This window comes from Alligator mississippiensis, chromosome 14 (genome assembly GCF_030867095.1).
Source record: "Alligator mississippiensis isolate rAllMis1 chromosome 14, rAllMis1, whole genome shotgun sequence".
NCBI classification, from domain to species: domain Eukaryota; kingdom Metazoa; phylum Chordata; order Crocodylia; family Alligatoridae; genus Alligator; species Alligator mississippiensis.
The window spans coordinates 28,440,166-28,453,112 of record NC_081837.1 but is presented as its reverse complement, the minus strand read 5'-3'; the positions used below and the strand labels follow the sequence as shown (position 1 = coordinate 28,453,112).

Below are 12,947 nucleotides of genomic sequence, written 5' to 3'. Positions count from 1 at the left end.
ACTCACCATTCTTCTTAAGGAAGCTTCCACTTTGCACAAAATAATACTAATTAGGCCAGAGAGAGCACAGTCCTAGTTTGGCAACTCACTCACCCAGTAGCAGGGAAACCTGGATTCTCATCTTTGCTACAATGGCTACTTAATGTAACAGCTCCATAAAACATCCATTTGGCTTAGTAAAGCAAGCAAGTCCATGAGGAAGGAGTTCAAATATACCCCTTTTTTTAACATTTCCTCTTGCTTATCTCAGGCCCTGCTAAGCTTTTTGGTTCATCTAGATCAGTGGTGCTGAACCTGTATCTCGGGACAAACGCCACCAGGCCTAAGGTCAGGGAGGACCAGGTTAGAGAGCTTCTGGAGGGGCTGGATGTGTTCAAATCAGCAGGTCCAGATGCTCTCCACCCCAGGGTGTTGAGGGAATTGGCAGGGGTTATTGCGGGGCCTCTGGCATGGCTTTACAAGCACTCGTGGTGCTCTAGCCAGGTGCTAGATGACTGGAAGAAAGCCAACATGGTCCCCATCTTCAAAAAAGGGAAGAGGGAGGACCCGGGCAACTATAGGCCCACTAATCTTACTTCAGTTCTGGGGAAACTTTTTGAGAAGATCATCAAGGAGCACATCTGCGATGGACCAGCAGCAGGGATGATGCTCAAGGGCAACCAGCACAGTTTCATTAGGGGCAGGTCCTGTCAGACCAACCTGATTGCCTTCTATGATCAGGTCACAAAAGCATTGGACGCAGGTGTTGCAGTGGACGTAGTCTTTCTGAACTTCAGCAAGGCCTTTGACACTGTCTCCCACCCCATTCTCATAAAAAGACTAGGTGACTGTGGCATTGATGCCTACACAGTCACATGGATTGCAAATTGGCTGAAGGGTCATACTCAGAGGGTGGTGGGGACAGGTCTTTTTCGACCTGGAGGGAAGTGGGCAGTGGAGTCCCCCAGGGCTTGGTCCTTGGGCCCGCACCGTTCAATTTTTTTATTAGTGACTTGGATGACAGGGTAAAAAGCAACCTGTTTAAATTTGCCGATGATACCAAGATTTGGGGTGAGGTGGGCACGCTAGTAGGGAAGGACAGATTACAGCAGGACCTGGACAGGTTACAGGGGCGGGCTAACGAAAATAGGATGGGTTTCAATACTGACAAGTGCAGGGTGCTGCATTTGGGCAGTAGGAACCAGCAGCACACTTATAAGCTGAGAAACTCCCTTCTCGAGAGCACAGCGGCAGAAAGAGATCTTGGAGTCATTATTGACTGCAAGATGAACATGGGCCGACAATGCAAGGTCACAGTCAGTAGGGCTAACTGTACCTTGTCGTGCATCCACAGATGCATCTCAAGCAGGGCCAAGGAGGTGATCCTCCCCCTCTATGTGACACTGGTCAGGCCGCAGCTGGAGTACTGTGTCCAGTTCTTGGCGCCACACTTCAGGAGGGATGTGGACAGCATTGAGAGGGTCCAGAGGAGGGCCACCCACATGACCTGGGGACAGCAGGGCAGACCCTACAAAGAGAGGCTATGGGACCTGAACCTATTCAGCCTTCACAAGAGAAGGCTGAGGGGGGACCTGGTGGCTGTCTATAAATTCATTAGGGGGGACCAGCAGGGTTTGGGAGAGACCCTGGTCCCCCCCCCCAGGGTAATAAGGAATAACCGCCAAAAATTGTTAGAGAGTAGGTTTAGATTAGACATCCGAAGGCACTACTTCACAGTCAGGGTGGCTAGGATCTGGAACCAACTTCCAAGGGAAGTGGTGCTGGCTCCTACCCTGGGAGTCTTTAAGAGGAGGCTTGACATCTACCTGGCTGGGGTCATTTGAGCCCGGTTTTCTCTCCTGCCCAGGCAGGGGGTCGGACTTGATGATCTACAAGGTCCCTTCTGACCCTACTTCTATGAATCTCATTGACCACCACCTGAAGTGACTGGATTCAGACATTGAGGGGGTGGGGTTTGGAAATCAGCAAACATCTCAGCCCGGTTGGTTCCCTTCCCTTCCCTGCTACATGCCATTGATCCCCTCCCCAGCTGGAGGTGAGCACTCTTCCTTCCATCCAACACCTGGAGCCACTTCCTATCCCAGTGTCTTCCTCCCCTAGCTGAGGGGAGTGGTGGCCCATGATGCAGCCAGGTCACAAACACCTGATTTGCTACTCTAACAGGTTGTACTCTACTGATCTAAATCCAGTTCTTCAGCACCTAACTCTTAAGCATTCATTGGATAGGTGGCCTGGGTGCTGACATGCATTGCAGTGGCAAAGTGCTTCTGTAGATGTAGCTCTAAATGGCTTACATATGAATCCTGCTGATGTCAGAGGGACAGAAAACTAAGGCATAGTAGCACCTCTGAAAACATTGCCATCAAAACACTGGATTTTCTTTGCTATCTGCAGAAACAGTCTCCTCAGAACAAGTACAGTATTTTTTAGGATAAAAATAGGGCTTTAGAATGTCAGTTCAAGCAATCTTAACACAGGAGAAGTAAGAGGAATGGGATTTGCACGGCTAAGCTTTGTAAGGGTTGCAGAAGTACTTTACTAGCTCTTACTTTTATGAGCTAACGTGCAGCCATTCCCCTACAGTCAGCAACTCCTGCTGGACAAGCACAAAACAGAGCAAAGCCCTAGGCAAACAGGCTGCTTGCAGATGTTAAAAAGAAAAAACAAAAAACAAAAAACCCCATGCTTTAATCGGAAGAAGCAGTGCATTACTTTGACCCAGCTCTGCAGTATCTGTATAGATTGGGTACTTCAGTGAGGCTTTTTGGCACTTTTAGCTAAAGCTGAAACAAATCAGCTGAGTGTCAAAAAAGCCCCCCTAAAGCGCCTGATATTTACAGACTTTGGGCAAGCCAGGTCCAAATAAGGCACTGCCTTTTCTGGGCATGTGCAGGGCTTGGTGCAGGAAGGCGCTGATTTTGAAGATATGTAAAAAAAAAAAAAAAAAAGGCATTTTACTTTAAACAGCTACTGAGATGTTCAATGTGCAGCAAAAGGGCAGCAGCTGATGAGATGACAAATAAGGAGAGAGAACTAGGAAGAATTCATCTAAGTTGGTGATTTTCAACCTTTTTTCATTTGTGGACACCAAAATAATTTGAATGGAGATGCAGACCCCTTTGAATGGTAAGTGTGGGTTATTCATATACTTTTTGATTGATCAGTCATTTTTTGCAGACCCCCCCAAGGGTCCCCGGATCACAGGTTGAAAACCACTGATCCAAGTCCATCATTCACAGAGGGCAGGGCAAAGGAGTTCCATGAACTGAAAGCAAAACTGCGTGGAGTGTGGATATTACAGCTCAAACGGGCAAACTCATGTGTACACTACCCAAAGTCCCTATCAGCCCTCTTGCTCTGCATAGCACTGAAACTTCTCCCCTCTCCAAAGCCTAACTTTGTCAATGCACCATGTAGCACAGTGGGGGCAGTCAAGCTTCTTGGGATCTGTAGACATCATCTCCAGATGAAGGATTTAAGAACATCTCCCTCCTCCATGACTTCTCCTGCCTGTTGTACCCATCACCTAGAGCCAAGTGCTTCAACCACACTGCATGACTGCTCATTGATACAGAAAGGGAGCTGTAATCTAAGATGCCCAGACAAGAGGTGGCAGTTGCAGGGCCCAAGCTCTACAGTCTCTGCATGCAGTGGTCTACAAGTAGTCAAACCCATAGCTAAGGCAATGGCCTAGCTGTGGTACAGCCTCTACTCAGATTCAGCCCTTGGAGGCAGATGGAAAAGGCAACTGAGAAAATAATGGCAAACAACTGAGTGCATGATTTATTGGGTTTAGGTTGTAGCCGTGTTGGTCTAAGGATATAGGCAGACAAGGTTCCTTGGGTGAATTTGATATCTTTTATTAGACCAACCCAAATGGTTGGAGAATAGTTATTAAGCAAGCTTTCGGGTTCAAAAACCCTTCGTCAGGCTAAGGAGGCTGCAGCAGTTGCTGTGTGCTCTTCCTGGATGGAATGAGAAGTAAAGCAGCCAGGGGCTGGGCTGGGCTGGGCTGGGGAGTCAGTTGTCAGGCAGATTGTAATGTATCAAAAATCCAAGGTCTATGTTTAGTCCCTGATCTCTAGTATCCAACAGGTTGATGAAATGGAGCTCATAGGCTCATCTCTGGGAAGTGTTGTGTAAGTTTTCCTTGAGGATCAGGACTGAGAGATTGGAGAGAGAGTGGCCCTCCTGTGAGAAATGTGCCCCCACTGGTAATTGGGTGTTTCTGTCTTTGATAGATTTTCGGTGTGCGTTCATTCTGGTGCGCAGTTGTTGTCTGGTCTCTCCTACATATCTTCCATCAAGGCATTTGGTGCATTGGATGAGGTATACTACATTCCTGGAGGTGCAGCTGTAAGATCCTGGGATGCTGATGGCTCTGTTGTGGGGTGTAGTAATAGTGGAGGTGGTGGAGATGTGGGGGCAGGTTTTGCATTTCTTGTCGTGGCACGGTCTAGAAATATCAGGTTTTGTTGAATCCATCCTAAAACCGCTTGTCACCCACAGAGCAAGTTTTGTCCAAGACACCACAGACTTACTACAGAAACTTAAAAACATAGAGCACCTTCCCAGCAACACACTCCTAGCCACCATGGACATTACCAGCCTATACACCAACATCCCACACCAGGATGGCATCCATGCCTGCCTTACATATCTACAGGAACAAGATTACAACCTAGAATACAGACCCAAAGATATCACTGAGCTTATACACTTCATCCTCACACACAACAATTTCACTTTTAATAATCAACACTTCCTCCAGATGATGGGAACAGCTATGGGCACTAAAATGGCCCCACAGTATGCCAACCTTTTTATGAGCCACCTGGAAGAAGACGTCCTCAAGAACTGCACCATCAAACCCTTGCTGTACTTATGATATATCAATGACATCTTCATCATTTGGAGCGAGAACCTGGAATCTCTAATTGAGTTCCACCAGAAATTCAACAGTCACCATCCCTCCATCCGACTTTCTTTAGAATACTCCAACACCAACACCCCCTTCTTAGACACAAGGATCAGTATCCAGAAGGGTAAAATACAGACCACAGTATACAAGAAACCCACAGACCAACATACATATCTGCACAGAACCAGCAATCACCCTAAACACACCAAAAAAGCTGTGATATACAGCCAAGCCCTCAGATACCACCGCATCTGTACTGAAGAGAACACCCGGGATTGCCACCTCACCAATCTTAAAAAGGCTTTCACCCAGCAAGGACACTCCTCCAGAGCGGTAGATTGCACGTTTGAAAGAGCCACCTGGATACCACGTGAAGAACTGCTGCAGTACAGAAGAAAAACACCCACAAATCGCACACTGCTGGTTATGACCTATCACCCCTCCCTTGAACCTGTACGGAAAATCCTCAAAAAATTGCAACCCATATTAGAAAAAGACCCTATTCTTAAAAAGATCTTCCCAGAGCCACCCATCCTAGCCTTCAGACAAGCACCGAACCTCACCAACCTCATCACCAGAAGCAAACTTCCTCAACCCCAGAACACACCAAAAGGATCCAGACTGTGCCATGACAAGAAATGTCTCTCCAATCTCTCAGTCCTGATCCTCAACGGAAACTTACACAACACTTCCCAGAGACGAGCCTATGAGCTCCATTTCATCAACCTGCTGGATACTAGAGATCAGGGACTAAACACAGACATTGGATTTTTGATACATTACAATCTGCCTGGCAACTGACTCCCCCGCCCAGCCCAGCCCCTGGCTTGTTTACTCTTCATTCCATCCAGGAAGAGCACGCAGCAACTGCTGAAGCTTCCTTAGCCTGACGAAGGGTTTTTGAACCCGAAAGCTTGCTTAATAATTATTCTCCAACCATTTGGGTTGGTCTAATAAAAGATATCAAATTCACCCAAGGAACCTTGTTTGATTTATTGGGTATATTTACAAAAAAAAAAATCACAAGTACGGCCCCCCCCCCCTTCTCTTCCCCCCTTTCAGGTCATGAGGCCTGCCCCCCCCCCCACCCCATCAGATTCTTTATTGCTATTCTCTGGGCAAAAGGAGTGGTATCAGAAGAGTCCAGAACACAGACAGGATAGAGTTGATCCAAGGACCCCCGATGCAAGTTCCCGCTTGCTTTTCCCTACTCTAGTGCTGAAAACCACCAGAACAGTGCTCTAGAGCAGTCTCTGTACTCCAACATATATGCAACAGGAATGCTGGCAGAGCACCAAGGACTCCTCTATGTGACTTAATGGCTCCTTAGGTCTTTATTGCTGTGTCTCGGGATTTGTAGGCCACGCCTCGGCTCTTCAGCTCCCGTACAATCCCTGCAAGAAGGATAAAAACCATGAGCTTTGGTGGCAACCGGGAGAGGAAGGTAATGCTGTGGAAGTCTGGTGGTTGGGGAGGTAGGCACACAATATACTTCTGTTGTTCTCCATTCCCACAATACCAAGACTTCAGTCACTACCACTTTCTATAAAACACACCTGTGAGGTAGAGAAGTACCAGCGCTATTGTAGAGCTGGAGTTAGCGGGGAACACAAAACATCTGGCCTGACCTCTCATCTATTGCAGGACATTCCTTTTTTACCCAGGTATCCCTATACCAAACCCAACAAATTGATTAAAGCACATTTTTCAGAAAATGTCTAATCTCAATTTGAAGACAACTACTAAGAAACCAGAAATACATACTTCCTGGGGTAGCTTCCAAGGATAAAAAAATGCCTTTGCTCAAATTAAAAAGAAAGTTCCTCATTTCTAGTTTGATTTTTTCTGGCTTTGGATTCAGCTCCCAATTGTTGGTTCTTTTGTACCCAGTATTTCCTTTCCAGGTAAGTATGTAAACATGGTCCAAGTCACCCCTCAAGGAGCTAGAATTAACTTCCTATGAGCTCCAGTTAGGAGTGCTGCAAGTGCAATGTCTGAACCATAAGCTTCCCCTCCCCTCCTGCATCTGTGAAAGTGATGGGGAGATGCCACTCCATCACTCCAGTTAGAAACAAATGTGAAGGTTACCTTGAGGCAGACGACCAGTAACGGACACCGCATACACACCAGGCTTGAAGTTACCTGAGAGAAAGAGAATCGAGCAAAAGCATTCTAGATTATTCATCAAGACTCCAGCCATGGGAAAACACACTCCTCTCATTTGGAGTGTGAACACTTTCCTTTTTATATCTACAAGAACGCAGAACTGAATCCAATGGTGCCAGCAAAGTAATGAATGAACACATATTCCATGGAAAGCAAGTAGCTGTCTCTAAGAGCCACTGCAGTCAGCTACAGATCACTAATCAGGAAGCCCTGCCAACCTCCTCGGCCCTGACAGAAACAGCAAGGAGAGCAATGGCTGTTATCTTAAGATTCCCTAAAGAAAGATGAGCTGAAGTCAGAACCATGTTAGAACAGACACTCACTGATTCGCTGCCACTTGGAAACCCAGCTGTCCTCAGGGCTCATCATAGCAATGATCCTGCAGAAGAGAAATGGGTTAACACACAAGGTAAATTTCAGACTGAAAACAGTTGGGTAAAGGCAAGGCAAACTCCCCCTCACCACCACAGAACCTGCCATGGCTACGGTCATGGAGGCATAGAAAATGGACTGACTTCTACTGCTCGCCTCCATGCCACAGCTATCAGTAGCAGAACGGGGGGAGAATGAGGGAGGGGGATTTGGGAGCGTGCAGAGGGGACACAGAGGGGAACAAAAGCAGGAAAGACCTCTCCACCTCCCTATGTGGAAACATACCAGACCCTATGAGTTCAGAAAGTCATGTCTATCTCAAGCAGCCACCACTATACATCCCAGCACCACTACTTAAAGATCACAAAACACGAGTTCTAGCAAGTCACAAGACACATCAGAGTACAGTCTACAGAGAATGCCCTGAGTCTAGCTGGCAGGGGCCTCTGCCCACAGGGGCAAGGAAAGAGCCCTCAGACAGAACATGATCTGATGTCTAAGAACTTCAGTGCTAGTCAAATCCCAGGATATTCCAGGCTGTACAGATTTCCAGACAAAAACCCACTTCAGATTGTACCCAGAAGTCAACTGGGGACCAACGGTTACATCATCTCAACTGATAGCAAAGGCTAGCATCCACATTCTGCAAGATCTTTAGGTGCATCCATAATCAGAATGCTTATAAGAAGATATTTATTCCATTTAAGCAGTTCAGAAATCTGGAAGATGTCACAATCACAAGTTACACATACAAAGGGTGGCAATACCCCATCAATGCGAACATCACCACCTACCAGCAATCGGATCTATCCAGCACTAAGAAAATCCATGAACTAATGGTATGCTACTGTCAACAGCCCAAGACTCCTTTTGAAGTTAGTCAACAACATACATGTTTAACAAGAGGAATGAAAATGGAATCCTGCACAACCCCCCTGTGAAAGGATCTTAGAAGAACGAGCGGTTCCAGACCAAAAGTCTAAAGACTAAAAGAGGGGATACCCAACATCTCATGCATGTTGTGAGCAAGAATGGTTTTGTATTGGAATTACTTTTTCCCCCATTAGAAATCCAAAATATACCCAGAGCCCTGAAACTTCAAGGTGAGTTGGGACAGGAAACTATGGACTGGACAAGATTTCTGCAGCATTTGGATCTCTCTTTCCTGTAGTCTTATGTGCAGCTATTAGATATTCTAAGGTCACAAGAAGGTGAGAAGGAAGAGAATCCTTCACACTGGGGAATTTTGTAACTGTACAGCTGCAGCCTGAAAGTCAGGAACAGTAGGAACTAATTTCTTCCATAGCTTTCCTAAGCTTCAAAGAAAAGGAGAGCCTGGGATTCTTTATCTGGTAGGAGAAAGGTTCTTAAACTTTAACATTTAAGAGGTGTATGGGAATTAATTTATTTAAAAATTAAAAGGTGCCATGGAGCTGGGTGTTTAACTACCTTTCTACAAAGCTTAGGAATTCCATGAGACAGGAACTTGACACACTGCAGAACAGCAATCCTTTCTGTAAGAGGCAATGTCTACCCTCTGCTGCTAGAGTTCACTTCACGAATTATTTAAGTGTTTCTTCCTTTTATTCCGATTAGTCCCACTGGGACAGAGGAGCTAGCAAACTAAGCATAATTCTATTCCTTCTCATGCACCAGAGTAATTTTCAAAACACCAATTGGTTTTACTTCTCATCATTTGACAGTACCTGTACAGTCAATCATTGGGCAACAGAGAAGGAAGAAGGTTGGTAACATCCTTTACATATTTCTGTATTAGTCTACATAGCTCAGCATGAAGCTCACCTATTCTGGCCAGCTAGGCAAGCCTGTACCATTTAGCCCTAAACTACAGCCATTTTCCAGTTTTGTTTTTTGCATTTCTCCATTTATGACCTCTTGGCTGCACTTCTTTTATCCATTGACCAAAACCATTCCTTTCTAGTTAACAACTACATACATAACAATCCTACAAGCTTAGTCTAAATCATGCCAGATTAAGGCCCCAACTCCTTCCTATTCCAAACTCAAACCTCCTTCCCTACTACAGATGTACTGACATATACATGTCCTATTTTTCATTCCTTCCCTCCACACCTTTCTTCCTACCCCACCCCCCAAACTGCAAGTCATCAGCAGGATCTGATAATTACAAGTTCAAAACAACAGTCTTGTTCCATTACAGAAATACATGCACTTGCTGAAAGAGGGAGGCATATAGTTTTCCTCTACATCAGGGGTGTCAAGCTCACCTTGTGCTCTGGGCCAGATCTGGACCATGGGGCTCCTCATGGGAGGGATCCAGCCCAGGGCATGGGAAGACAATAGTGCTAGCAAGTGGAGCAAGCAGCCACTGGCCAGGCAGTTGCTTGCCATGGCAGTAGTAGTACAAATGGTAGTGGTTCAAGAAACTGCAGGGCAGGGGAGAGCTGTGTGTCACAGCCCTAGCTCCACACGCTGCTGCTGATAGTCACATCCACAGATTTTGTGCATCAGACCACACCTCTAAATTCACTGGCCCTCCAGTAGCTCTACAGGTCAGAAAGAGCTGCTCCATGGGCAAGATCTGACCTGCAGGCCATGTTTGACATCCCTGCTCTATGTACAGCAGCAAAGAAAAACATTTTGGCAGCAAACAATTATTTCTTCCACCTGTGGGTCCACAGCAAGCTGCACTAACGGCTCTATTATTGTACCCTACTATATTGAAAGCTCACCAGATACAATTCCCCAAATCAATCCTCGTGTATCGCTTTACACAGAAATACAACACTTACGACCTTCTAATGCAGTTAGAGTCAAAGGAATTGCACTGTTATAGAGTCCACCCTCCTCATGCATGCTAACTTCTGAAAACATTTTAATGTTATTTGAAATGACCTCAAACTCAGCTTCTTCTAAATCTCTAAAGTTATTTTTGTTTTGTAAATTACCCTTCCGCTGCAAAGGGCCATGGGAGAGCTCCCCAGGATGTGAGGCACCAGATTACCCTTCTCCCATTCACTGGGCTACTACAGGGTCAAGTTCATACTCCTCATTACAGAACCTCAATTCAGCATCCTATAGGTCTTCCTTCTTGGGTTCACGTTAGTATTCAACCTGCAGCCCCTGCTTTGGCTTCCCTTATTCACAGGCTGGTTTAGTTGTTGTAACAAGGTACAGAAGGCCTAGGCTCACCAGGAACACTTTAAGGCTCCTTTAAAGTCCACTGGAGGACACTGGAAACACAACTGATTCAGGGGACAAAAACCACGACAAGCGATGGAAGTGCAGATCAAAAGTTAACAAGTGTGCCAACAGGGGAACACTAAGCAGAGGACACCAGTCCTTGAGCAAGGCTAAGGAGCCAGTTAATGAAACACCTGCCTGGAGATGAGTGGATGGAGGATTAGAAGACGGAGCCCCATGGTTGCCAGGGCTAGAGCCTTCTTCCTGGTCTGGCCAAACGCATCAGCTACCAGATCCAGGAGGAGGTTAAGCGGAAGGGTCCCGGGACCTGGTGGGGCCCTGGACAGGGAAGGCATAAGCAAAAGGGTGCGAGGGGGGGGGGGAGCAGCAGCACAGCCCAAACCTCAGCAAGAGGTTCCCGAGGAGGCAGCAAGGGGGTGGGTGCACCCTGGGCAGGCCCATGCCGGGGTCTCCCTCTGCTGGCAGAAGGGGCCGATGTTGCAGGTCTGTGAAATGTGCCAAACGTGCCTGTGGAGACAGCTCCAGGTAGAAGCCCCCAGATGAGGGGCTCGTGGGATGAAGGTGGAGAACGGGCTTGTACGCCAGGGACCCTCGGCCCTGCCAACACGCCCTGCCCTGGGCAGGACGCAAGCACCGAACAGCCGGGAGCCCCAGTGCTCAGAGCTGGCAGTGAGGGGCTGCACGGACACGGGCGGCTTGGTGCCGGGACCCCTCCCTGCGGGCAGGGACACGCCTCGCCCGGGACCCGCACGGTGCCGGGCCGAGGGGATGGGAGGGGTCCCTGACTGCTCACCCGTCGAAGGAGGAGCTGGTGCAGTCGTAGACCATCTCGCGGTTGCCCTTCATCTGCAGGTAGGCGTCGCAGTTGTCGCACCCGTCGTACTCGAACTGGTCGATGGTCTGCAGGCGCGGAGAGCGGTCAGTACAGTGCAGCCCGGCCCGGCCCCCTACCTCCCTCTTTCCCTCCCGCCCGCGCACCTTCACCAGGGAGCAGAGCAGACAGGCCCTCAGGTGCCGCAGGTCCTTGGGCACCGTCTCCAGCGCCATCGCCGCACACAGGTCGCGTCACTTCCTGCGCTTGGCGGAACTTCCGGCCCAGCCGCGCGCTAGCGTCGTGGGGGAAGCCCCGCCCCGCCCCGCCCCCAGGGCGCGGCAGGAAGCGGCCGTTCCGGTTGCCTGGCAACAACGCCGGGCGCGGGGCGGGGCCAGCCTCGTTCTGAGCGGCGGGGCGGGACGGGTGGTTCTTTCCCGCGTGGCTCGGGGCCGGGCCCGGGTGCTCGCGCCTGCTGTGCGTTGGGCGCCGGGGGCGGGCGCGCCGCGCGGGCTGGCTGCAGGCGAGCTGGGGAAGAGGCTCGGACCCGTGTCTCTCCCGCTGGAGGTCCGCGCCGCTTTTACGAGCACGTTTTAAAAAGAGCTCCTCTAGCTGCGGGGGCGCCGTGCGGGCCCGCACAACTCAGCGGCGCGGTTTGATCCGCTTTGATCTTCCCGTGCCTGGCTCGGGCCCTTCCTGCGGGAGCTGCCAGGGTAGCTGCTGGGCCTGCTTGGGGCTAGTCCTGGAAGAGGCGATGCAGATCTTGAGTGAGCTGTGCGATGCTTGGCTTGAAAATCTTTCAGGGAACTAGGCATAGGTGGCTTTGCCTGTGCGCTATAGGAGGAGCCGAGGCGTGGGGGTTTAGTGGCACCAACATGTTAGATGCAGCCACCAAAAGAAGAGTATAGGCATTTAAGACCCTGTGTGGAGGTAGCTGGGGGTGGTTCGTTTCTTCCGGCGACCGGGCATCTAAAGGATGCTGCAATGCCTGAGCTACACAACATTTTAACACAAGTAATTTTTCATATTTTTTCCTGACAGTTTCCAAAATCATTCAGCCGCAGGCAGAGACCCAGGCAGAAAAATCCAGGCCGAGCAGTTCAAAGCGGGTAAAATTACAGGCAACTGGAAATAGCATGATAGCTGCACAAGGCTTGTCTACACTTGAAACTTGTAGGTTTTTGTGTATCCGCACCAGTGATTGACAAGAACTGTTGCACAAACATGCCTTTTGGGACTATTTGCTGGGTGCAGTATAGGACACCTACTGGAAGAGCTGGGAGCAAACCGTATAATTTCCATAATTCTTTTTGTTTCCTCGCATCAACCATCTGGTATGAAGATGCGGCTAGTTTCAAAGCACTGTCAAGCAGCATAAAGTAAACATTGAGGAGTGCAGCAGGCTGTTGCAAGCATATCTAAAGCCAGGCCACAACTAAAGAACCAGAGCAGTGAGGAGGAGGCAGGTGATATTGGGGAGACCCTTCTGCT

The 12,947-nt window shown here is 48.6% G+C and overlaps 1 protein-coding gene across 1 annotated transcript; it reads right to left on the bottom strand.

Annotated features, from left to right (window-relative positions):
- Window positions 1-3,760: 3,760 nt before the first annotated feature.
- Window positions 3,761-11,735, bottom strand: SUPT4H1 (SPT4 homolog, DSIF elongation factor subunit). Its single transcript, XM_014609889.3, has 5 exons — window positions 11,624-11,735; window positions 11,439-11,545; window positions 7,411-7,466; window positions 7,010-7,063; window positions 3,761-6,315 (listed from the first exon to the last, which is right to left on the bottom strand). Exons 1-5 carry the CDS (start codon window positions 11,690-11,692, stop codon window positions 6,248-6,250), a joined length of 354 nt encoding a protein of 117 aa, XP_014465375.1. The 5' UTR covers window positions 11,693-11,735; the 3' UTR covers window positions 3,761-6,247.
- Between the last annotated feature and the right edge of the window lie 1,212 nt (window positions 11,736-12,947).